This window comes from Brassica napus (assembly GCF_020379485.1).
Source record: "Brassica napus cultivar Da-Ae chromosome A3 unlocalized genomic scaffold, Da-Ae chrA03_Random_15, whole genome shotgun sequence".
NCBI lineage: Eukaryota > Viridiplantae > Streptophyta > Magnoliopsida > Brassicales > Brassicaceae > Brassica > Brassica napus.
In genome coordinates this window covers 36,412-59,617 of record NW_026013974.1, presented here as the reverse complement: position 1 = coordinate 59,617, position 23,206 = coordinate 36,412, and the positions used below count along the sequence as shown (strand labels likewise).

At 39.6% G+C, this 23,206-nt stretch overlaps 4 protein-coding genes and 2 pseudogenes across 5 annotated transcripts; 2 read left to right on the top strand and 4 right to left on the bottom strand.

Annotated features, from left to right (window-relative positions):
• The first annotated feature begins 2,423 nt into the window (after window positions 1-2,423).
• LOC125594122 lies at window positions 2,424-4,429 on the top strand (annotated as a pseudogene).
• Window positions 4,430-4,627: 198 nt separating this feature from the next.
• On the bottom strand, window positions 4,628-12,820 carry LOC125594119 (annotated as a pseudogene).
• Window positions 12,632-17,031, top strand: LOC111204319 (conserved oligomeric Golgi complex subunit 1-like). The gene is made up of 6 exons (XM_048770428.1): window positions 12,632-15,209; window positions 15,348-15,533; window positions 15,740-16,023; window positions 16,152-16,331; window positions 16,410-16,587; window positions 16,676-17,031. The coding sequence occupies exons 1-6, from the start codon at window positions 13,023-13,025 to the stop codon at window positions 16,823-16,825; spliced, it is 3,165 nt and encodes a 1,054-aa protein (XP_048626385.1). The 5' UTR covers window positions 12,632-13,022; the 3' UTR covers window positions 16,826-17,031.
• LOC125594120 (ubiquitin carboxyl-terminal hydrolase-like) lies at window positions 16,927-18,893 on the bottom strand. Of its 2 annotated transcripts, XM_048770430.1 has the most exons (5): window positions 18,713-18,893; window positions 18,361-18,590; window positions 18,108-18,201; window positions 17,927-18,029; window positions 16,927-17,846 (listed from the first exon to the last, which is right to left on the bottom strand). In XM_048770430.1, the coding sequence occupies exons 2-5, from the start codon at window positions 18,389-18,391 to the stop codon at window positions 17,061-17,063; spliced, it is 1,014 nt and encodes a 337-aa protein (XP_048626387.1). In that variant the 5' UTR covers window positions 18,392-18,590; window positions 18,713-18,893; the 3' UTR covers window positions 16,927-17,060. The 2 variants fall into 2 exon arrangements, with proteins under 2 accessions (XP_048626387.1, XP_048626386.1); XM_048770429.1 differs by having other exon boundaries at window positions 18,361-18,742.
• A 77-nt stretch (window positions 18,894-18,970) lies between these two features.
• Window positions 18,971-20,075, bottom strand: LOC125594121 (protein LEAD-SENSITIVE 1-like). Its single transcript, XM_048770431.1, has 2 exons — window positions 19,879-20,075; window positions 18,971-19,810 (listed from the first exon to the last, which is right to left on the bottom strand). The coding sequence occupies exons 1-2, from the start codon at window positions 19,994-19,996 to the stop codon at window positions 19,194-19,196; spliced, it is 735 nt and encodes a 244-aa protein (XP_048626388.1). The 5' UTR covers window positions 19,997-20,075; the 3' UTR covers window positions 18,971-19,193.
• An 872-nt stretch (window positions 20,076-20,947) lies between these two features.
• Window positions 20,948-22,206, bottom strand: LOC125594126 (protein LEAD-SENSITIVE 1-like). Its single transcript, XM_048770442.1, has 2 exons — window positions 21,963-22,206; window positions 20,948-21,810 (listed from the first exon to the last, which is right to left on the bottom strand). Exons 1-2 carry the CDS (start codon window positions 22,189-22,191, stop codon window positions 21,107-21,109), a joined length of 933 nt encoding a protein of 310 aa, XP_048626399.1. The 5' UTR covers window positions 22,192-22,206; the 3' UTR covers window positions 20,948-21,106.
• Between the last annotated feature and the right edge of the window lie 1,000 nt (window positions 22,207-23,206).

Genomic DNA, 23,206 nt, shown 5'->3' with positions numbered 1-23,206 from the left:
CCAAAGCGCCAAAACAACACGCAAACGCGCAGACACCGAGTTTAGCCTGTCCACTACTCCCCCAGCTTAGACAAAACAATCAAACCAGTTTTGCAATAGATCGCAAAGTCTTCACAGTTGGTTCCTCAACAGATCATACGCACCAAACCATTTTTATTAGACAAGAGGTGTCTCGCACGGTTAACGGTTTCATCAGAGGAGTCTGAAACCGCTGTTGTGCAGATACCGCCTCGCGGTTTAGCCATAAAGATGGGTCCAGAGACACCCGTACTCGAAGAGATAGAGGTTTCCTCCGGCGAGGAACAGTCGAGGCAAGAACAGATCACACCGTCGAGATTCGATTGGTCTCCGCAGTTAGGACAAGGGTGTCACCGTCACCTCCATGGTTTGGAACCGAACTAACGATGATGTTGTCTACGAAAGTCCCTGTCTTGTCTCAAGACCACCTCCGCAAGTGAAATGTATGACGTCACCATTGCCTACATAGATTCCTACAAGTTGCAAACATAGAAAGGATCGTCATTTATTCTAAGACAGGAACATAAAAGCTAAGATCCAGCGAGAATTGTCTGAACAGAAACTGAAGGAGTGTTAAATGCAATGTAGCTACATAGAGATAGATGGAAGGGAAAGAGACTGAACCGTGATGAGAGTATATGTAAGCCATACGCCATGAATAGATGTGATCTCCTCCTGTTTTGAGTTCATCTCTTGAGATCTGTTGAGAGAGGAATCCCATCTTCTTGAGAGACACAGAAGAAATGTTAGAAGCGCCGCGAGACCAAGAAATGATTCTTTCCTCTTGTGTGAGGTTTTTCACTTTACTCTCTTTCCGGTTTACTACAAACCACGACTCTTGACTCTTGGTTTGCATTTCAATTTTCAGTGTTTTTTATTCGGGTAGTTTTCACTTTACTCTCTTTCCGGTTTATACTAGAAAACATGACTCTTGCCTCTTGGTTTACATGGGTTTAAACAACGCCATTTTGTTAATTTTGTAGAGAATTATAGAATAATTTTGTTCCTCGTTAATTTTGATATTATTTTCAAAATTTTATTCCTACTCATTATTTTTTTATATATTCCTAATGTTCCTATGATTAGTTACCATTCAAAATTCAATATTATAAAATACAATATTCAAAAACAAGAGATTTGTACTACGCGTCTACGCCCTGTAATGGTTAATTTTCCTTTTAGGATTTGGCAAGGCTTTAGCACGGAGTACCGAGTCACCTCTCCGACATAGTCTCAACGCCATATCTACTGCGCGCCTATTCCGAAGAGATAGATCAAAGCCCGGCTGCAAAAGAAAAAAAAGGTTAGATGGAGGGAAAAAAACAATTCACAAATGGTTTGTAAAGAAGAAATAACAAACCTCTTAAGAACAAAAACATCAGTGATCTTTCCACATGAAGAAAGCGGTTAGTCAAATCACTCTTAACAACATCTACATGGAGCGAAGGGTCATATCCAGTAACAGAAATGCCTCGGCTCCTGTAATTCAATAGTTAATTTGTCAGCAAATTACAAACAAACCCAATGTAAAGAGAAAAAGCATGAATATAAATTTTACTTTTACTTTGGAATGGGCAACATGCCTAGCAGCCAACTCAGCAGTACTCAAACCAGAACTAAGCTTGCTGAGTTCTGGCGGTAAAACTGTAGCAGATAAGATCCATCCTCCATATCGGTTCCATCAAGTGCCAATGCTTTTTCTTCTGCAGCTTCTCGCGCGAGAACAAAAACGGTAAAGCCGCCGCTAATTGCATTGCGAACTCTCGGAACTTGCACTTTTAAAATTTATCCACATGACCCAGACAGCTTAGACAATGATCTAACGAGGTCAAGGGGCTGAAGCGACGACATGTTGTACCCCTGAACCCCAATCCTCACCCTATCATCAGAAATAAATAATCAGAATAAATAATCAAAAATCAAATGTTGACACAGGCATAAGAAAGTTCACAAAAAAAAAAAAGAGTCTAAGAAATTCCTTACTGGCTTTTGACAAAATCGTAGAACGATTTCATCACTTGAACATGGCTCTCACCAGGTAACTAATAAAATCGGTATAGCTCCAGAATCCATAAGAACACTTGTGACACTGACTTTCGTGTAGAGGGTGCTAAAACTGAATGAGTCACCAACATCGGTAAATAGGAGCTCAATTTTGCAGTGAAAGAAAAATAGGAAAAGAAGGAAAAATAACTAATCGTAAGATGTTTTTTTGGCTATTCAAACAAAGAAGGATACGAGGGAAGTCATATAGCAATAGGAAAGTGAATCAAATGATCCAGAAGTGTCTATTCGAATCGGACATGAGATGAGTATTCGCTAGGATGATTGATATGCACAATCAATGCACAGTATTCTGTCACGGCAATGTCTTAGCTATTACAATACTCATTTCTTGCTAAATTTTAAGAATCACTTCTTTTAGATCACTAGGAATCACGATAATTGAGAATGATGACCGTCATGCTTCTGTTGGAGCGGTGGAAGATAATGAATGTTCTGCTCCTCAAACTCGCCCTGATGGTTCTGAAGAGCAACCTGCTGAGGCTCTTACTCACCCAGAGGACCAACAAAACATAGACCAACAGGAAGAAGAAGAAGTGAAAGACGATAACGAGCTTGGTGAAACAGCATGTGAGTTAGAAGTTCCAAAAGAAGGCGATGGAGCTGCTGCTGATGAAGTAAGTCTTGTAGTGAATGACGAGATCGGTCAAATGCCAGCCGAGGACAAAGTCGATCATGTAGAGGGAATAGAGGATTTACAGGTGGAAGGATACCATGATGGAGGTGTAGGCGGTGAAGATGTTTGTGTTATCGAAATTACTGAAGGTGATGTTGATCACAACGCCATTCTCAATGAGACAGACTTGAAGGTTGAAGATGAGCTTCCACATGATAAGAAGACGGATGCATCAGCTGAAGTCTGCGAGATTGGTGTAGACAACCAGACTCAATGTGATATCACAATTGGCTATATTGAAAATGGACACGTAGAAGCTGGTGATTTGGCTTTGGAAAGTCTCAACGAACCAATTGTGGAAGCAAAATATGATGGGGTGAATCCAGAGACAGAGCCTGATAACAACTACGAACCGCATAATGATGTGTTTAATGAGGAGGCTACTATATGCAAAGTGCACCAGATGAAGATCCTACTTCTCGCGATGGTTTTATGAGAGATAACGACGTAAGTTTTGTTTCATTGTGGTTTCATATCCTTATTCAAGTAAAGACATGCCTCTTAAGTTCTTCTTGTGTTATTCTCTTATGCTTTAGGAAATGGATACAATGGAAGTGGCACATGACACAGGTTCTAAACCTTTTACGAATTTTAATTGTACAAATTATCTGTACGTTCTCAGTTTAAGCAATGGGACTAATACTTGGTCATCATAGCATGATTTAGATTTGTGAGATGCTGTTATATCCATGATGTCTCAGTGGTTCTACTTATAATTGATTTCACTCTGTGTTTTCAGGATTTTTGAATGTGGATGATGATGAAGATCATGAAGAAGACGATGGTATGCAAGAAGGTGATGAAACTCGTCTTCTAGAGAACAGTGGTTGGTCTTCTCGTACCAGGTCCGTACAGAATCATTTTTTTGCACAGACTATCATGTAAGAAACATGATGAGCCTGAAACACTGAAGACTATTATTCTCTTTTATTATAGGGCTGTGGCGAAGTATCTCCAGACAATATTTGATAAAGAAGCTGAGAATGGGAAGAGTGTTGTTGTAGCGGACAAACTTTTAGCTGGGAAAACCCGTAAAGAAGCATCGAGAATGTTTTTTGAAACCCTGGTATGTTCATAATACGACCCTAAACAAAAAAAAAAAAAGCTCTGATCTTTCTCTCGAGAAAACAAACTTGACCAGTAATTGATAAATACACATAGAATCTTACATGTTTTGGTTTTATGCTGCAACTCCAGATTAATTTGTCTGTTTTCCTACTGGATTGTTAGGATGTTTAGGTGTAAGCATGTCTAAGTTAGGTGTGTACTCTCGGCTTTAGTGCATCAATCACAACTTGTCTTTTTAAGACGGAAGAACAAGTTTGGTCTTCATAAACTTGATCATCTTGTTGAATCTGTCTTTTATTATTTGCCAATGTTGCAGGTTTTGAAAACAAGAGATTATATCCAAGTTGAACAAGCTAAGCCATATGAAAGCATCACCATAAAACCGCGACCAAGACTCACCAAATCCATCTTCTAGACGGAGAGGAGTCTTATAGTTGCAGATAGGTAGAGTTTGGTCCAGCCAGAAAATATCATCCTAAATGATTTTCATTCTCTGAAGTTATATACATTTTCCCTTTTACAAGGCAATGTAGTAGCGATAATAGTGTCAGTGGTGTTGTAGCTAACCATCCAAGTAGCTGGAGGTCATTTATTTTACCCTTATATATAACTTGTATGTATGTATATATTGGTGCCACCATGATCATCACCAGTTTATATTTGAGAGATGCTAATTTTATTTTCTCCCGTCTGTCATATTGAACTTGAGAATGTCGAGGAACCCATTTTTTTACTGAATATTAATAATTTCATATTAATATTATTGGAATCAAACAGAAGGTATAAATGATTGGAAGTAAATAAAATGATAATATCTATAATCCTTTTATTCCACAAACAAAAGTAAAGCTGAGATCCACCTTTTTCAAATTTTGGTGTAATGTAAAATTAATCTTTCTCCTACCGAAAAAACATTTCTTGACAACAATTTGCTACAATCAAAATTGAAAACTCAGACGTAAACCATCAAAATGGATACACAGAATACAGAGAGAGAGAGCTATGAAAGTTCACTGAGACTGAAGAACAGTAAGGTAATAAGGATAGCCTTGGCATGTCCCTGATGATGCATCTTCACGCCCGGAAAGCTCCCAGGTAAGTTTATACGAAGAGAGATTGTAGATACCTGGAGCGAAAACCGATATCTGCAGCGGGATCTCCGTTGTTGACAATGGCTGGATTTCGACCTTTGTGGAACTTAAACCTGACCATATGAAAGGAGGTGAGCTTTCCATGGACGATGGAGGTTTCCCTGAACGGCTCCCCATGACATCTGAAGTCAGTTTCATTTCCTCTGTTATATCTGGCACGTAGCGCCACCCGGATTGGTTTCCAGCGGAAGGAGTTGGTGTTGCTACGTCTTGTACGGAATCAATGGTGTTGAAGCTCACAGATGATATTCCATCAGATGTGTTTCTGATTACTAATTTTAGTTGAATTTCACACAAGGAGGTCGAGAAGTCGTGGTATATGGCTTGGGGACCGTCTAGGGACCACGATAGCGGGTTTGAGCTCCTGATTCTGTAATCGAATGATTACACGTTAGTTAAAAATAGGTTTCAAAGCTGAAGAAAATATACTGTTACGTGAATACTCTTTACCTATTGTGACATGAATGGTGAGACAGAATCTTTGGTATATCTGCCACTCCTGATGAATTGCTGGATTTTGCTGGGTGAGAGATTAGAATGAAGTCAACGGTATTGGTACTTAACTGTTTCAATCATACAAACACGAGTTCATTATGGTTTCTGATGATAGAAAGTTACCAGTGATGATGCTATGTTTAAGAGAAAATGAATGTTCCCTTGAAAAAACATCTCTACCGCATAAGATATATATATGTCCCTGAAAGAGGATTTCGCTTACCTGATCTGAGGTTTCTTGACATGACCTTTCACTTTCATGGAAGCTTGCTAAGGTGAGTTAACGATATCAAAAAGTTTTTCGTCGTCATCCTGAGCAAACAGTTTTACGTCGGTTTGGCTGGGAGGAATGGACATGGTTTTCTCTTCTTCAGTCGCTGATCTTCTGTTATCCTGAAATTTAAACAATATTCTAATTTCAGACATGGAAAAGAGAAAGACCAACTAGCTACTAAATGAACATTTTAAGCTAATAGCGACCTTAATCATGAAGTGACATGATAAAGCTTGCCCGGGAAGCAGAGACTTGGAAGGTAAGATTGTATCAACACGCTCAAGTAAGGAGATACCCCACCGACACCCAACTGTTGACAACTGATGAATTTGGAAAGAATCTGAATTCGCACGGTTCAGTATATCCATACGCACAAGACATTCTTGCAACTTTGATGGAGAGGGAGTGATTTCGAACGAGGTCTCTAGAGATGGCAAAACCTATATAAAAATGTACGATATAGAAATGGTTCAGATTGGTTGGTCAATGCAAATATTGCCTATAACATAATGAAGGTAGAAACAACCAGCCTAGAGATTCATCACCTTTAAATTATAATGCATCCTTAGGGTGCGATACTTCATGATGCTTGATACATTTTCCATCTCATAGTATATTGTGAAATACAAAGATATCGTTCCTGGGATGGCAGCTCGAAGCCAGAGAGGCCACCTCAAAGATTTATCTCCTTGCAGTGACACATCCTGAAAAAGAGCAACATTCAGAACCATGTTAGAATAACCTGACATGCACATTTACCTGGAGGCTTGAATAAAAAGGTTAGCCACGGACCTTTGGAAATGAAAATACACTACTTGTTTCACTCTTCACAAAATTTTGTTCATGGCCCTTCTTTAAGCAATCTGGAAACTCCGTTGTCACCTCTTCTTCATGATTTCCAGGATTTACAAATCTTGGATGGCTAATCTTCATTTTAAGATTCTACAAGGACAGACAGACTTTTAAAGCTCAAAAATAATCCAGAGAATAGCTTAGTGCATCACAATATTCGGTAATCAAGCAAGAATAAGTAGATAAGCCAGACAATGACAAACTAAATTAATACACAATAACAGAACAAAAATAAATTTTACTGGCTAAACGGTAGAGAATATGAATGATAAGGGTTGATCATAAACGAAAACTACCTTTATCGGGAATTCCGACTTGTTTTTTAACTCTAAAACAAGATAACGTAGATCTCCAGCATACAATTTCTCAGGCAGATGATCAATTGAACCCAAAAGCCTGGGTAGACTCTGCACAGTCAAAATTTCATTATGTTAGACGTCGTAGCAAATCTTACAAAATTAAACCGTAGAGGAAAAGTTTGCACCTTGATGACCAAAAATTTCAAGGCATCAGTGGGAGTAAGTTTGTTTTTCCGTCTTCCCTTGTTAGTTTTTGCCTTTCCAGGGGCAGATTGGAAGTAATGCACACCTACAACAGAACCAGACAACCTCCACCTTACACCGACAATTTTGAGGATACCTTCTTCACTGGGGGTAACCGTGAGTCTCACCTAGAAGAAAAAAGTTATGACAATAAGTCAAACGTAAACAGCAGCTGATAAAACCATCAGAGATTCACCAAAGGATACAGTAAGCAAACGGAAGATATAATAGTCAGAAGTTAAAAAGGACCAAGGCAATTCAAAACTGTGACTACAATCAAGGTTAGTAGCAATGAGGTAAAGCCAGCAATCACAAGTGAAACATCAAAAATTAAACGTGTTTCTCTATATATACACAAGAAGATGAATAATGTCAGATATAGAAAGAGTAAAAATATTAAAACGTGTCAATCGATCTATGTTTTCAGTTTAGCAGACTCACCAGTTTTTTCTCGCCTCCGCCTAATGTTAAGTCCACTTCAGACAAAGTGAAAGAAGAAAAACCAGATGTTGTACCCCTGTAGTATTGTTGGTAAAGACGTTGCAGCTTAATCATTCAATTGTAGATCAACAAAGTTAAAAGAAACCTGAATGAAGAGATTAGCTGCTTACTGATTATGTTCTGCGGAACTCTCGGTCCCCAAGCTTATGCTACTTGGGTGTTTATCAACTTTACAAAGTCCAAACGTTTGAAATAAGTTTCACATCTATAAACCGAAGGACGTAGAACAATTCCAAAGTGAACATCAATATTATAAACAGCTTACCTTTTAGGTCATCAGAATTTGAGGTAAGTTCACAGATGAGAGATACGCTTGTTATAGAAGTAGAGATTAGCAAGGGATTCCTAAACTCCAGATCCACTTTCACTGACTCTGATAACAAAGAAGTACAAGTAAAATCCACAATTACAAACATTTTCAAACATACTACAGCAGAATATCATGTCCTCCTCAACAATATGGCCTGAATTTATTGACAAACTAAGAAATCCCTCTTCCTTGGCAGAGGCACAACTGATAACATTTACAGATGCTATGATATGACTAATGAGGAAATCTTATACTCCGTGCAGAATTATCACAGCTGGGCGTTCCAAAAATATACATTTTTCAACATCAAAGCATGTCTAGATCAAATTGAAATGTCCTCCTGCTGGTACGATAAGGTAGACCAGATTTTGCGTATTAGTGTGCATAAGTTAAGTGCAGGATAATGAAGAAGCTCCATGATTCAGGTAAACATCGAATGCAGCTAACAACATTAATGAAAAAGATGTAAATTCACCTCCAGCCACACAAACATTGGATTCCTTGTATTTCTTTGGTAGTAGCTTTGACTGTAATTCCAGCCAGTTTGACTTGCCAGAATTTAATGATGGAATGATATCATCCTCCAGTGACTGCCAGATGCTCTCTTGTACAAGAACCTGACCATGACACGTAAATAATATTAGTAAACAACAGATGCAAATTCACCAATAATGAAAAAGAAAAAATTCAGGGATGCACAAATATTATTTATTTGCAAGTATTATTTGCATTAATCCAAAAAAAATTAACCAGAAATACTGATATCAGTTATGCTGTTCATAATGAAGTAAAAAGGCAAAACATCCGAGGAAGATTATGATGGGTACCAATATGTACATTCTTCCAAAGAGTGAGTATGCAACTTACAGAAGCTTGAGATGCATAAGTGCGATGGTCTTCATATATAACTTGAAGAGACGACATATTAATAAATGGTAGTTGAAGTCCCACCACCTCGTGCTTCATTCCAGTTTTCTTCAGAATGACAAAAAGTAAGAAGTTATTTTGTATAGTCAAAGAACAAAGAGTAGAGACCAGGGGTAACTATTGGAAGCACTCTATTATTCTCTGTGCAGCTTCAGTAAAGCGTATAAAACAGCAGGTATAAGCTAGGCACCTTAACAATCTCGAAAAAGTCTCTGAGAAAAATCTCTTGGGTTGCCTTGGATTGGTTGCCACAGTCCAGTACTTTGAGCATATTTCTAACTGCAACATCATGCATCCCAACAAGTGCGTACCACCTGAAAAGGTAATTTCATAGCAAGTCTTAGACCACAATTTCCTAAACATCACGCCTTAGACGTACATTCACAACGTTTAAAACTTACCGTCCAATATGAAAATGTACATGGTCTTTGATATGGCTCCATGTAGTTGATTCATAAACAGAGATTGCACTTCTATATGTACGAATTGCATGGCTAACCTGAAAAAACGCATAAAAACTGTATTCTTTAGATTGCAAAGCATGTACGAAGCTTGATCCCTTTCAACAAAATTACATGTACCTGATCACAGTTTTTATAGTGGTCTCCTGAGAGAACTAAGTGAAATCCATACTTGTTTAACATCGCGGGCTTAGTTAACACGAAGCAGTAAGAAGCTTGCTCTAACATGACTGCGGCGTGTAATGGTTCCTGAAAAATAATAAAGTTAGAAATGGTATAAAGTGCATATGTTCTGAGGCATAAAAGAAGCACCTCTCCACATATGCGGAAGTAAGCAGAAGCAGCTTCTTTGTACTGGTCTCCAGCTTTTAGCATCTCTGCCCACCAGAGCCCACATCTCGTAGCATTTTGAAATCCAGACCTCCCAAGTTTCTGCATGAGATTACAAGGACATGTTACAGCATGTACTACCGCGTCACTTGCTCAAGTTAACCCATTACTATTTCAGTTTCAAGTTTTGCTTATAATAAACACTAATTCAAGTAAGCGAGGGACATTCACTGAAAGAACTGTTTTAGGTGGGTTATAAAAACATACCAGATAAGTGCTGAATGCATTTTCCATGCAGTACTCAGCTTCCTTTTTTGACTGGTCTGAGATGAAATATGCAAGTCCCATCATTTCCTTCCCAAGCATACATGAGAAGATGAGTTATTGAAGCCACCACAAGTAACGAGCAATGGAAAATAAAGACCAAAACAATCGGCCTGATGGGCTAACCTATACTATATGTTAGATTAAATTATACAAAACGAGTATTGATTAAAAATAATGCCACCTGAATACCTACATAGAAACACAATCATAAAGCTGTGAAGCTACCTGAACACCAGCATAGTGCTTCCAAGCTTTATCGAGCTTGTAATCGGTTGATATTAAGCGATAGCTTGACAATGCAAGTTCATAATCATGCAACATGAAGGCGTAGTCACCCAAAATTCTAATTTGAGATTCAGTGGAGCTAAATGTATACCTTCAAAAATGAAAAAAAAAATAGTAAGAGCTTATGATGACGTCAAGGAAAACATTAAAGGAGCAAAAATTTCAAGAAAGCATACATAGAACCTTTGGTTGAATCCGGAACATCGTCTTTTCCTTTTCTCCACCATAAGTTTTTTATTTGGTTTCTAAGTCCTTTCCTTGTTGCAGAAATCTAGTGACACAGCAAAATGCAAACTAAATGATATGGAAAGAGAAAAAAAAAGAACAAAGTAAAGCATACAGAAAACGTAAAGCATGTTCCCACGATTAACTTTTTAGAAAATCTAAAGCTAACCTGTTGATTAAGATCTCGAACTTTCTGTTCCATGTAAGGAATTATATGCCTCGATGCAAACTCTTGCATCAGATCTTTGATCTACCTCGAATATACGAGGAGAACTAATAGTGTTGGTTAAAACATTCCAAAATATTCGAAAGGCGTGAATATCATCAGAAAGCGAATGTTACCTCCACGATATCGTCGCCAGTGAGAGCACATCCAAGTTTGTCGGCCGAAACACTTGATTTCTTTCAGAAAGAAAAAATAATTAAAATGTTGAACTTACAAAAACATGGATTGATATATGAATCATGAGCAATATGTTGGATAAAATACTGATGAGAGGCTTACAAATGAAGCCCATGGATTAGCCTGATGTTCCACGTTCCCCTCTTTAGATGAATTAGTGCAAAGTAAGTTGCACTCATTGTTTCCAAATGTACTTCTCATCTCAGACAGAACTTTAGACGTTCTACAGAAGAAATTACATCCCGTCAACTAAAGCCTTACATTTGACAGCCATATAGTTATAATGAGAATCATATAATATACTATGTAGTAAGGAACAGTTACCTCTCTGTTGTGGCATCCTGATTGTCATGCACCAACAGGTAATGCTTCAAAATCTTTGGGTCCATTACACCATCATTAAGCAAAGAAGGTAATCTATTGGTGTTGAAAAGATCTACAAATTTATTTACAGGTTGATCGTCTTTTGATGAAACGACCAAGAGACCTGAATAACACATTTAGAATTGTTCCGTACGCAACAGAAAAGTCTATTAGCAAACCTAGTTTAAAGCATGAAGCCAACAACAACAATTTTGGATTTTCTATAATGTCTTACAAGCCACAGGATGATCAAAAGCCTCATGGTCTGAAAAGGACAGTGTACGGATAAGTTCCTTATTGTAATACTGAAACCATGTGGGTGCAATTTCAGACTCTGGATCTGCAGTAACGGAAAGACATCAGCATTAGAAAAGCAACCCGGTATGATAAGAAAAAAATCTCTTAAAAGGCATAATATTGAATAGAGATACTTACTAGAGAGTATATCAGTAATTTGAGGAGGATCAGATTTCAAATCGTCAAAAACCTTCTCCCCAGCTTCAGTGATAACATGTTCTAGCCGTTGCTTTGCAACCTAGCCATTAAGTAAACATAATCAATTTTGAAGCTCAACCAAAGATGCAGAATGGAGGAGCCTTCTAATACAACCATACACCTAACACAAAACAATCCTCTTCCACGTTGCGTTCTAGGTAAGAAAGCAAGAAGCTTTACATACCTCCACGTTTGGTTGTTTGATATCTGAGGCATTAAACAATCTGAGCGTAAACTTCTTCAGCCGATAAAGCTGATCGCCTGAGGTCCTAACAGGAACTGCACAAGAAATCAAAACCTCGGTTTAAACGGTTGGTGAAGTAAACCTTTGAAAACGAATAAAAGAATCAAAGTCTATCATCACCATCGATATTACTGAAGTTGCAGAATGGCTTCAGCGTTTCCACAAAGGATAGTCCATTCTTGAGGAAAGTCTCTTCAACAAGAGGCGTGCAGAGTACCATGACAACTGGACTGATCTCTTCCAAGAGCATTTTCCCAAGCGATGAGTTCACCGGCTCCACCATTCTCTCAAAATCTCTTCACTGTAAGTCAAAATTCACTCCAATCCGATGTCGGATCGGGTAGATTTCGGAGACGGTGGGAAGCAATACTTAGAGATCTCCTCTCTTCGAGCCAATCAGAGCTAAAACGCCGTCGTCGGCAGCCGCCGGAGTTGATGGAGATAGATAGGTTTGAAGATCTATGTAAATGACGGAATGTGAAATACGGGGAGATGCAACGTTTATGATACAGTAAAACGAAATACCGTATCAGTTTACGGTGGAAATCACCGGAGATGGAGGGATCGTGATCGGCGAAGAGATGCAGGCAAAAGTCTATTGGAGAAGAAGAACAATAACAATTTCATCCATTAATTTATTTATTTAATTTATCTAATTGCCCCTTTATTATGGTAAACATTACAATAGTCCCCAGATTTAATGATCCTCGCTATGACTTACCAAACCGGACCGGTTAGCTTCCGATTAGAATTCTTCTACTGCGAAACCCAAACCGGGGTAAATATGTAATTTGTTAAAACGCTTAATCTCTCGTCGTGTTCGTTCCACAGCAATGGCAGAAACTCAGTGCACAGAAACTACAAAACTAGATCTTGATTCCGGGAATCTACTTCAGAATCCGAGCAAAAGCATCTCTAGATCCGATCAGATCCGCTCCGTTTCTCTCCTCCTTCAACTCAGTGGAATGCATTGCTAGAATCTAGAGAGAACACGCCGGAGAAAAACAAACCATGAGAATGTCATCGGCTTCTGCCGCCGTTTCGCTCGGAAGCAGCGGTCAAAGAGACGCTGAGTCCCTCCTCCGCACCAAACCGATGTCGGAGATCCGTAGCGTTGAGTCGGCGACTAGGAAGAACATCGAGGACAAGAAGGAGGAGCTCCGGCAACTCGTCGGGACTCGGTACCGAGATCTAATCGACTCGGCTGACTCGATCGTTCACATGAAGTCGCTCTGCGAGTCGATCTCGGCGAACATCAGCTCGATCCACGGCAACATTCGATCGCTCTCCTCCTCGTCGGAAGCGAAAACCCCCGCGCTCGCTATCACTGACCCGGCCCGAGTCAATGTGTATGGGATCGCGTGTCGGGTCAAGTATCTGGTGGATACTCCGGAGAATATATGGGGCTGCCTCGACGAGTCCATGTTTCTAGAAGCTGCTGGGAGGTACATGCGTGCTCAGCACGTGCAGCAGAGACTTGTTAAGTTGGAGGAGGTGGATCAGAGTAAACTGTTGGCTAATTTTCCGTTGCTTGAGCATCAGTGGCAGATTGTGGAGGGCTTCAAGGCTCAGATTTCTCAGAGGAGCCACGAACGGCTTCTTGATCCGGGTTTGGGGTTGGGGGATTACGTGGACGCGTTAACTGCTGTAGCAGTGGTTGATGAGCTTGATCCGAAGGAGGTTCTTGAGTTGTTTCTCGACTCGAGGAAGACTTGGGTTCTGCAAAAGTTGAATGCTTGTAGTGGTGATGATGCTGGGAGTGTTGTTTCGGTGTTTTGTGATGTGTTGAGTGTGGTTCAGGTTACTGTGGGACAAGTTGGTGAGCTTTTTTTGCAAGCGTTGACTGATATGCCTCTGTTTTATAAGACGATTTTGAGTACACCTCCGGCTTCTCAGCTGTTTGGTGGGATTCCGAATCCGAAAGAGGAGGTTGCGTTGTGGAAATTGTTTAGAGATAATTTGGAATCTGTTATGGTTATTTTTGAGAAAGTTGATATTTCTAAGGCGTGTCTGGCATGGTTGAGGGAATGCGGTGGACATATTGTTGGTAAGGTTAGTGGGAAGCGTTTGATTGAAGCTATTGTTACTGGTGCAGAGCTTGGATCAGCGGAAAAGTTGATAAGGGAGACCATGGATAGTAAAGAGGTATTGAGTGGTAGTTTAGATTGGCTTAAAAGTGTTTTTGGGTCTGAGATAGAGCTACCTTGGAATAGAATCCGGGAGCTTGTTCTGGACGACGATTTGAACCTGTGGGATGAAATATTTGAGGAGGCCTTTGTGGAAAGAATGAAATGCATTATTGACTCTAGATTTGAGGAATTGGCTAAAGCTGTCAATGTGGCAGAGTCGGTTCGTGCTTTTAGCGAGATCACTGATGAGAAGATCAACTTCCAAGCATACTTAAACAGACCTTCTACAGGTGGTGGTGTCTGGTTCATCGAGCCTAACGCTAGGAAACCTGGTTTTATTGCCGGAAACAAAACGTCACCTGAAGAAAGCGACTTCCAAAGTTGTCTAACGGCGTACTTTGGTCCTGAAGTTAGCCAAATCAGAGATGCAGTTGATCACCGCTGCCAGAATGTTTTAGAAGACCTCCTAAGCTTCTTTGATTCAGAAAAGGCAGGTCCGAGGTTAAAGGATCTTGCTCCATACGTGCAGAATAAATGTTATGACAGTGTCTCAGCAATTCTCGCAGATGTGGATAAGGAACTCGAATCTCTCTGTGCTGCCATGAAGAAAGGGAACAACGACAGCGAAGCAATTCCACCTGCTATAATAATTGAGAAATCTCTTTTTATGGGACGCCTCTTGTTTGCATTGCTGAACCACTCGAAACACGTTCCCTTGATTCTCGGTTCTCCAAGATTGTGGTGTAGAGAAACTATGAATGCAGTTTCTGATAAGTTGTCATCCTTGTTGAGGCAACCAAGATTTGGCTCGAATACTCCAGGTGCTGCTGACAGCCCGGGAAAGCAGTTGCATGCCGATCTTAGGAAGCAGAGTTCGTTAGCTGTTGCCGCGCTACTTAAGGCAGATGAGAAGACAAGTCCGAAATTTGAAGAGCTTAATAAAACTATGCGTGATCTGTGCATTAAGGCTCATACATTGTGGATACAGTGGTTATCGGAAGAGCTCTCCGCTATTTTCTTGCGTGATCTTACGATTGACGATGGACTGTCTGCTACAACTCCTTTAAGGGTAACTAAAAACGATCCTTATCCTTTCTTCTTAGCTGTTTTGCATTGATATTAGATATTCTGAAAAATGTACATAGTTAGTTAGTTGTTCACTCTCTTTGTTTTTGGAAATTACTGACTCTTTGAAGTGATAATGCAGGGGTGGGAAGAGACAATAGTCAAGGAAGAGCAGGGCGAGAGTGAGTTGAAGATATCACTTCCGTCCTTGCCTTCGCTCTATATAATTTCATTTCTTTGTCGAGCATCAGAAGAGATCCATCGAATTGGAGGCCATGTACTGGATAAGTCAATTTTGCAAAAGTTTGCTTCAAGCCTGTTGGAGAAGGTGCGTTGTCTCTGTTTACTTCCTTTTCCTATGATTATTTTCTACATGCTGCAGAAATGTTTCTGCCAAGGGAACGATTTTCTCTTCAAAATGTTCGTTATAATTATTCTCCTATACACACTTATTCACTTTCATCAGTAAATATCTCCAAGCTAGTGATTGCTTATAAAATGATTTTTTTTTTCAATTTCTCTTGTACAACGCAGATCATCATTATTTATGAGGATTTCTTATCTGCCAGGGAGGCCAACGAACCCCAAATTTCAGAGAAGGGGGTTTTACAAATTTTACTGGATTTGAGATTTGCATCGGACATTCTTTCTGGGGGTGATACAAGCACCAATGTGGAGATACAACCAAAGATCACAATGAACAGATCAGCTTTCAGGCGAAAGCAGGGCCAACAGCAAACAAAGTCAGTCAACAGAGGTCGCATTGATGGAGTAATCTCCCAACTGACCCAAAAGTTGGATCCTATAGACTGGCTCACGTAAGGAACCTTATCCCTAAACTATGACCAAGCACATCTTTACTAACAAGTTCATGGGAATCATCTCATCTTATCGTTTATTGTCTCAATCATTCTCTGATGCTTGTGTTTTGAAATGTCTAAAAAAGGTACGAGCCTTATCTTTGGGAGAACGAAAAGCAGTCATACCTACGCCACGCAGTACTATTTGGATTCTTTGTGCAACTAAACCGAATGTACACAGATACTTCCCAGAAACTACCAAGTAACTCAGAGTCAAATATCATGCCATGCTCCACAGTTCCCCGCTTCAAATACCTTCCCATAAGGTAAGCTTTTCTTCTTCCACACCTGAAACTATTTGTAGCCTTGTGGGAAAAATGGTTTCTCATATCCGGTTAATTCAGCGCTCCGGCTCTGTCCTCTAGAAGTACAAATAAGGTCTCCACTCCAGTTACATCAAATGAAAGTTCGTCAAGAAACTCATGGAATGCATTTACAAATGGCGAGCTTTCTCAAACAAGTGATTTGGAAGATGACTCCAGTTTCGGCGTGGCTTCCCCGTTCTTAAAGTCTTTCATGCAGGTACAGTCTAGTCTCCTCGGTTGATCAGTGGCTCAATATTTTTTCATAATCTGTTCAATATCGTAAGATCATGTAATATATGTTTCAGGCTGGTAGTAGATTTGGGTCAATACTAAGTGACGGACAAGTTGGAATATTCAAGGATAGATCAGCAGCCGCTATGTCGACATTTGGGGATATAATACCATCTCAAGCAGCCGGTTTACTCTCTTCTTTCACAACCACCAGGTACGAGTGATGATATGACGATCTTCGGTTTTGTGAGTCTAAACCGATGATGATTGCAGCAGTTGAGATATCTGCCATTATAGAAGTTTTTACATTAAAGAAGAGAACAAGTTTTGTAACTCTGTTTGATTTATTGTTTCATGTAATTAAGAGATTTGGTTCTACAAAAATCCTCAGACTGAATACAATCAAACCCTCATACATATAAAGTTTTAATATCATTGCAAAAAAAACTGATTAAGGTATTAACGTCTAGCTTTCTCAATGAGAGGCTTGAGCTTCTTCTTGTCTGCAAGAATCTTGAGGAAGTTGAAGAGGAAAGGGACATAGTTATGTTTCCTCCTCAAGTTCTCTTTCTTCCAGTTCTTGGCCCTCTCTTCCTCCATTACAATCTTCTGCGACACTGTCTCGATCCCGACGTTGACTTCAGAAAGAGACTTATCCAGAGCCTCGTAGCTGCTCTTCTCAGCGTACTTATCAGCTTGCAGTGCACCCACCTGCTGCAAAATCCTCTCCCGCTTCATCTGATACTCTTTCAGCTCAGCTCGGTACATCTCTTTCCTGTTCTTAACCACAGCCAAGAGACTAAACCGAATCTCGTTCTGGAGATACCGGTCAATCCTCTCTTGCACCACAGGTTGGACCATTTTGAGCCACTCGATTCCGTCTGGCTCACCGAGACATTGTCCAAGGCTGATGGGTCCTTCTTTAAGACCATCGAGCTCGTATAAGATACCATCGACGGGTAAGTAGCTGATGTAATGATACACATCATCATCTTCCTCTTCCTTTTTCTTCCTCCGAGCAGCTATCTCATCCTCGTCCGTGGTGGTGGAAGATGAGTCAGGCCTAGCAAAGGTGTTGTGAGCTGCACGTATCGCCTCGTTGTTGCTGATGGCTAAACCTTTGAGCTCAGGTGGGAAGTCTTTAGCGAACTCTTTCAGTTCAGACAGTTCAGAACCGATCTCGATACCCGAAGAGTTCATGAGGACAGACAGTAAGGCTTGTGTAGCACAAGCATTGTTGATTATCTACAAGAGAACACACATAGAGTTATAACATTCCCAAAGAGTTGAAAAAAAAAACTAAATGTGGGGGGAGAGAGTGGGACCTGGCTGGCAAAGAAGAAGTTTGGGTTTGGTTCAGTGATGACAACACGAGACTCCTTTTCCTCAGGACGCCACTTGTAAAGCAATACCAATCCGTAAACAGGACTAAACAAAGAAGAACCCAACAGTATTATTGACTGAGTTTTGTTGGAAACAAGAAGCAACAAAAGAGTGTGAACAAACCTTATTTCATCAAGAGAAGTAATGTCCAAGGAATACAACTCTTCAACCTGCACACCTTTCACTTGCATTTGTTGTATAATCTCCGTGAAAACACCTAAACATTATGAATAACAACAAACAATATAGCTTACACAGACACTATCTACTTAGTATATAACATGACCAATCCTTGATGTATATTTGAAGAAGCTGAGAACAATAAGGAGCTATTAGACAATAAACCCCAAATTGGATAGGAAAAAAAAAGGTTTACCAGGATCAGATTCTACAGGGAGCCAAGACATGATTTCACGATGAACAAAATGAAAATGGGATTGAGAAATTGGAGATTATGATTTATATCTATCGAGATTCGCTAATCCCCCTTCTTCGAGCTCATCGTCTTCTCAAGGAGGTGTTGTTGAGTCAATCAAGAGTCTCTCCCCTCTCTCTCTATACTGGTGTGGTCTCGACTCTCCTCGTCTTCTCGTATATAAACCGAGTCTAATCGAACCGAAGCATTAGATGAATTAAACCGGTATTGACTCAAAAATTTTATAACAAAAATAAGAAGCAAACCGAATCAGACCACACTTTTAATTCTATTAAAAACAATCAAACCGAACCGAGAACTGAATGTTCTTCTCTCCATTCACCCGTCTTTCTCAGCTACGAGTCAACAGCCGTTTTCTCTAGACCAGAAGCTGGTGTTGTTATGCCTCATGCCTGAACCTACTAGTCATCATGGCTTACAGTTCCAACTCTTATGGTCTTGTGAATTGAACAGTTGGCGTGGTGTTCTTGGCCACTATAATAAACTTTAACCAACCAGTAATCAACTTAAATTTAATTTAGAAACCGTGTTCTTCTTGATTACGCAAAAATAAGACAATCTCAAGCGTGGTTATAACGAGTAAAGAATCAACCACATCTCTTTCTTTACGCGTTTACGTTTTTACACAACACAAACAATGAAGACCTCAATTAAACTGTATTCACACATCATACAATAGAGTTACACAATTCAAAGAATTTAGAAGCAGATTCAATCTGGCATTAACCAACAATCAAATACACACATTGCACACAATCAGAACCAAACCAAACTCAGCTCTCCTTTGCCAATGTATCAGCCTGATTAAACCGAGCAACGAGGCTCTCCACAGGCACTTTAACAGCATCACTCCTCATACCAACATCCGAACACAGACGTATAGCATTACTAGCCCAAGGACTAACCATACGCGCAACACACGCAGCCGCACTCACCGAGTTAGCCTGACCGCTTCTCCCAAGCACATAGCTTCTCCCCACCACCAAACCCGTCTTACAGTACATCGCAAAATCCTCACAGTTATTCTCGAACACATGGTACTCACCAAACCCATTTCTCAGCAAAAGAAACTCCGCACGAGAGATCACTTCCTCCGAAGGATCCGAAGCCGCCGTCGTGCAGGTACCGCCTCGGAGCTTGGACATGAACAGAGCCGGAGAGACACTGTACTCGAAGCGAAGGAGATCTCCTCCGGAGAGAAAGCAATCGAGACAAGAAGAGATAACTCCATGCGTGTTGGATTGCTTTCCTCCACAGTTAGGACAAGGGTTGTCTCCTCCGTGATTGGTAATAGAGCTGACGATGAGCTTGTCCAAAAAAGTTCCCGTTCCGATTTCAAGACCGCCTCCACGTGTGAAATGAATGACCTTTCCGTCTCCTATGTAGATTCCTGTGAGATTGCAAACATAAAGTTTGGATCTTTGATAAACCCAGAAGAGAGAGAAGGAGATGGGTTACCGTGATGAGAATAGATATAAGCGTTACGCCATGAATAGATGTGGTCTCCTGGTTTCAGATCGTCTTTAGAGATCTTGTTGGAGAATAATCCTATCTTCTCTAGAAGAATGGATTCCATCTCTGGCTAGATCAATGGGGGTTCTCTAGAGTTTTTTCCAAGATTGTTGGTTTAAAAAAACCAAACCTTTAAAGTCAACTGGTTTTGTATTGGCTTAGCTGGATAAGGAAAAAGTCAAAAGGTCAAATTGAATTTAAGAATCAATTTATCCCCGGTAAAGGTGATTTGCATAAATATTTAGGAGAAACTCTAGAAATTAATAAACATTTATGATTTTGAGTTAGATAAATTATAAATTAATAATGCTATATAATTTTTTTATAAAGTTACATGAATATAAATTTATCTATAATTTCTCTTTGCAATTTAGTATTTTAATATTATTTTTACATCTAAAATACATTAATATTCTAGGATATATAATTTCAATACGTAAAATTTATCAAATAATCTAATTAAAAAAAAGATTTCAAATCTAAAAAGTTTGATTACTCTATAACATCTTGAAATTAAAATTTCTTTTTTTAAATAAAAACTGAAAATAAAATGTTTTACAAATATAATCTAAAATAAGTTTAAAAAAATAATAATTATTTATAGTGTTTTTATTGTATAATAACAAAGAGAGAGTTCCACGATTCAGCAAAAGTAGAAGTAGCCGATTCTATGATCCACAATAACAACTTGGTGAGTTATTAGTTATTGATAACTCAGAAAAAGACACCAGTGCGTGTATATTCAGCCAGATAAACAAGGTGGTGAAGAAGATATAGAGACAAAAGCATGTTGTATTCTTGTGTGATTGTAATGGGTTATGATCAGAAAACCTTCTCGTGTGGACAGCTTTGTTTAGTTATTGTTTTACTGATGATGACTAGTGTAACACTAACACTAAATTCCAAATCAACCAAGGAGCCAAACTAATGGTAGGTAGGTGATCAAACACTATTCGTCATCCACTTGTGTTTGTTTATTGTTTTGTTTCAACATTCTTCCAAAGTAGACCAATACTTTGGAAACAACAATAATGTTATTTTCACATGATAAGTAGTGTCAAACACACATGGTTGCACGCATACAATGAAAACAGAAGCAAACAGTTAGTTACCATCAAACACTCACAATCACAATCACAATCACAATCATAATCACACCACAACAAGTGCTAAACTAGCTAGACTTCTTGTCGTCTCTTCTTTCGATAATCGCTATAAGCGTAACAAGGTCTTCCACAGGAACTTTGCTAGCATCACTTCTCACACCAATATCAGCACATAAACGACCATAGCAGTAGTTACCATACCCCGCCGCCAAAGTCACAACACCAACACCAGCAACCCCAGAAACAACCAACCTCGCAGCAGAGCCCACAGAAACACTCTTCACCGTCCCCCAAAGCGACAAAACACCACGCACCGCAGACCACGAGTTAGCCTGTCCACTACTCCCCAGCTTAGACAAAACAATCAAACCAGTTTTGCAATAGATCGCAAAGTCTTCACAGTTGTTCCTCAACAGATCATACGCACCAAACCCATTTTTATTAGACAAGAGGTGTCTCGCACGGTTAACGGTTTCATCAGAGGAGTCTGAAACCGCTGTTGTGCAGATACCGCCTCGCGGTTTAGCCATAAAGATGGGTCCAGAGACACCGTACTCGAAGAGATAGAGGTTTCCTCCGGCGAGGAAACAGTCGAGGCAAGAACAGATCACACCGTCGAGATTCGATTGGTCTCCGCAGTTAGGACAAGGGTTGTCACCTCCATGGTTTGGAACCGAACTAACGATGATGTTGTCTACGAAAGTCCCTGTCCTTGTCTCAAGACCACCTCCGCAAGTGAAATGTATGACGTCACCATTGCCTACATAGATTCCTACAAGTTGCAAACATAGAAAGGATCGTCATTTATTCTAAGACAGGAACATAAAAAGCTAAGATCCAGCGAGAATTGTCTGAACAGAAACTGAAGGAGTGTTAAATGCAATGTAGCTACATAGAGATAGATGGAAGGGAAAGAGACTGAACCGTGATGAGAGTATATGTAAGCCATACGCCATGAATAGATGTGATCTCCTGGTTTGAGTTCATCTCTTGAGATCTGTTGAGAGAGGAATCCCATCTTCTTGAGAGACACAGAAGAAATGTTAGAAGCGCCGCGAGACCAAGAAATGATTCTTTCCTCTTGTGTGAGGTTTTTCACTTTACTCTCTTTCCGGTTTACTACAAACCACGACTCTTGACTCTTGGTTTGCATTTCAATTTTCAGTGTTTTTTATTCGGGTAGTTTTCACTTTACTCTCTTTCCGGTTTATACTAGAAAACATGACTCTTGCCTCTTGGTTTACATGGGTTTAAACAAACGCCATTTTGTTAATTTTGTAGAGAATTATAGAATAATTTTGTTCCTCGTTAATTTTGATATTATTTTCAAAATTTTATTCCTACTCATTATTTTTTTTATATATTCCTAATGTTCCTATGATTAGTTACCATTCAAAATTCAATATTATAAAATACAATATTCAAAAACAGAGAGATTTGTACTACGCGTCTACGCCCTGTAATGGTTAATTTTCCTTTTAGGATTTGGCAAGGCTTTAGCACGGAGTACCGAGTCACCTCTCCGACATAGTCTCAACGCCATATCTACTGCGCCTATTCCGAAGAGATAGATCAAAGCCCGGCTGCAAAAGAAAAAAAAAGGTTAGATGGAGGGAAAAAAACAATTCACAAATGGTTTGTAAAGAAGAAATAACAAACCTCTTAAGAACAAAAACATCAGTGATCTTTCCACATGAAGAAAAGCGGTTAGTCAAATCACTCTTAACAACATCTACATGGAGCGAAGGGTCATATCCAGTAACAGAAATGCCTCGGCTCCTGTAATTCAATAGTTAATTTGTCAGCAAATTACAAACAAACCCAATGTAAAGAGAAAAAAAGCATGAATATAAAATTTTACTTTTTTCTTTGGAAATGGGCAACATGCCTAGCAGCCAACTCAGCAGTACTCAAACCAGAACTAAGCTTGCTGAGTTCTGGCGGTAAAACTGTAGCAGATAAGATCCATCCTCCATATCGGTTCCATCAAGTGCCAATGCTTTTTCTTCTGCAGCTTCTCCGCGGAGAACAAAAACGGTAAAGCCGCCGCTAATTGCATTGCGAACTCTCGGAACTTGCACTTTTAAAATTTATCCACATGACCCAGACAGCTTAGACAATGATCTAACGAGGTCAAGGGGCTGAAGCGACGACATGTTGTACCCCTG

Bases quoted from the DNA above. Each gene is read 5' to 3' on its own strand.
- LOC125594121 (XM_048770431.1), bottom strand. From the start codon at position 19,996: ATGGAATCCATTCTTCTAGAGAAGATAGGATTATTCTCCAACAAGATC. The intron at 19,811-19,878 runs GTAACCCATCTC...GCAATCTCACAG, and splicing joins TTATATCTATTCTCATCACG to GAATCTACATAGGAGACGGA.
- LOC125594120 (XM_048770430.1), bottom strand. From the start codon at position 18,391: ATGTCTTGGCTCCCTGTAGAATCTGATCCTG. The intron at 18,202-18,360 runs GTAAACCTTTTT...CATAATGTTTAG, and splicing joins CCCTGTAGAATCTGATCCTG to GTGTTTTCACGGAGATTATA. The intron at 18,030-18,107 runs GTTTGTTCACAC...TTCTTTGTTTAG, and splicing joins ACTTCTCTTGATGAAATAAG to TCCTGTTTACGGATTGGTAT.
- LOC111204319 (XM_048770428.1), top strand. From the start codon at position 13,023: ATGAGAATGTCATCGGCTTCTGCCGCCGTTTCGCTCGGAAGCAGCGGT. The intron at 16,024-16,151 runs GTAAGGAACCTT...TGTCTAAAAAAG, and splicing joins GATCCTATAGACTGGCTCAC to GTACGAGCCTTATCTTTGGG. The intron at 16,588-16,675 runs GTACAGTCTAGT...TATATGTTTCAG, and splicing joins TCTTAAAGTCTTTCATGCAG to GCTGGTAGTAGATTTGGGTC.
- LOC125594126 (XM_048770442.1), bottom strand. From the start codon at position 22,191: ATGCAAACCAAGAGTCAAGAGTCGTGGTTTGTAGTAAACCGGAAAGAG. The intron at 21,811-21,962 runs GTTCAGTCTCTT...TGCAACTTGTAG, and splicing joins TTACATATACTCTCATCACG to GAATCTATGTAGGCAATGGT.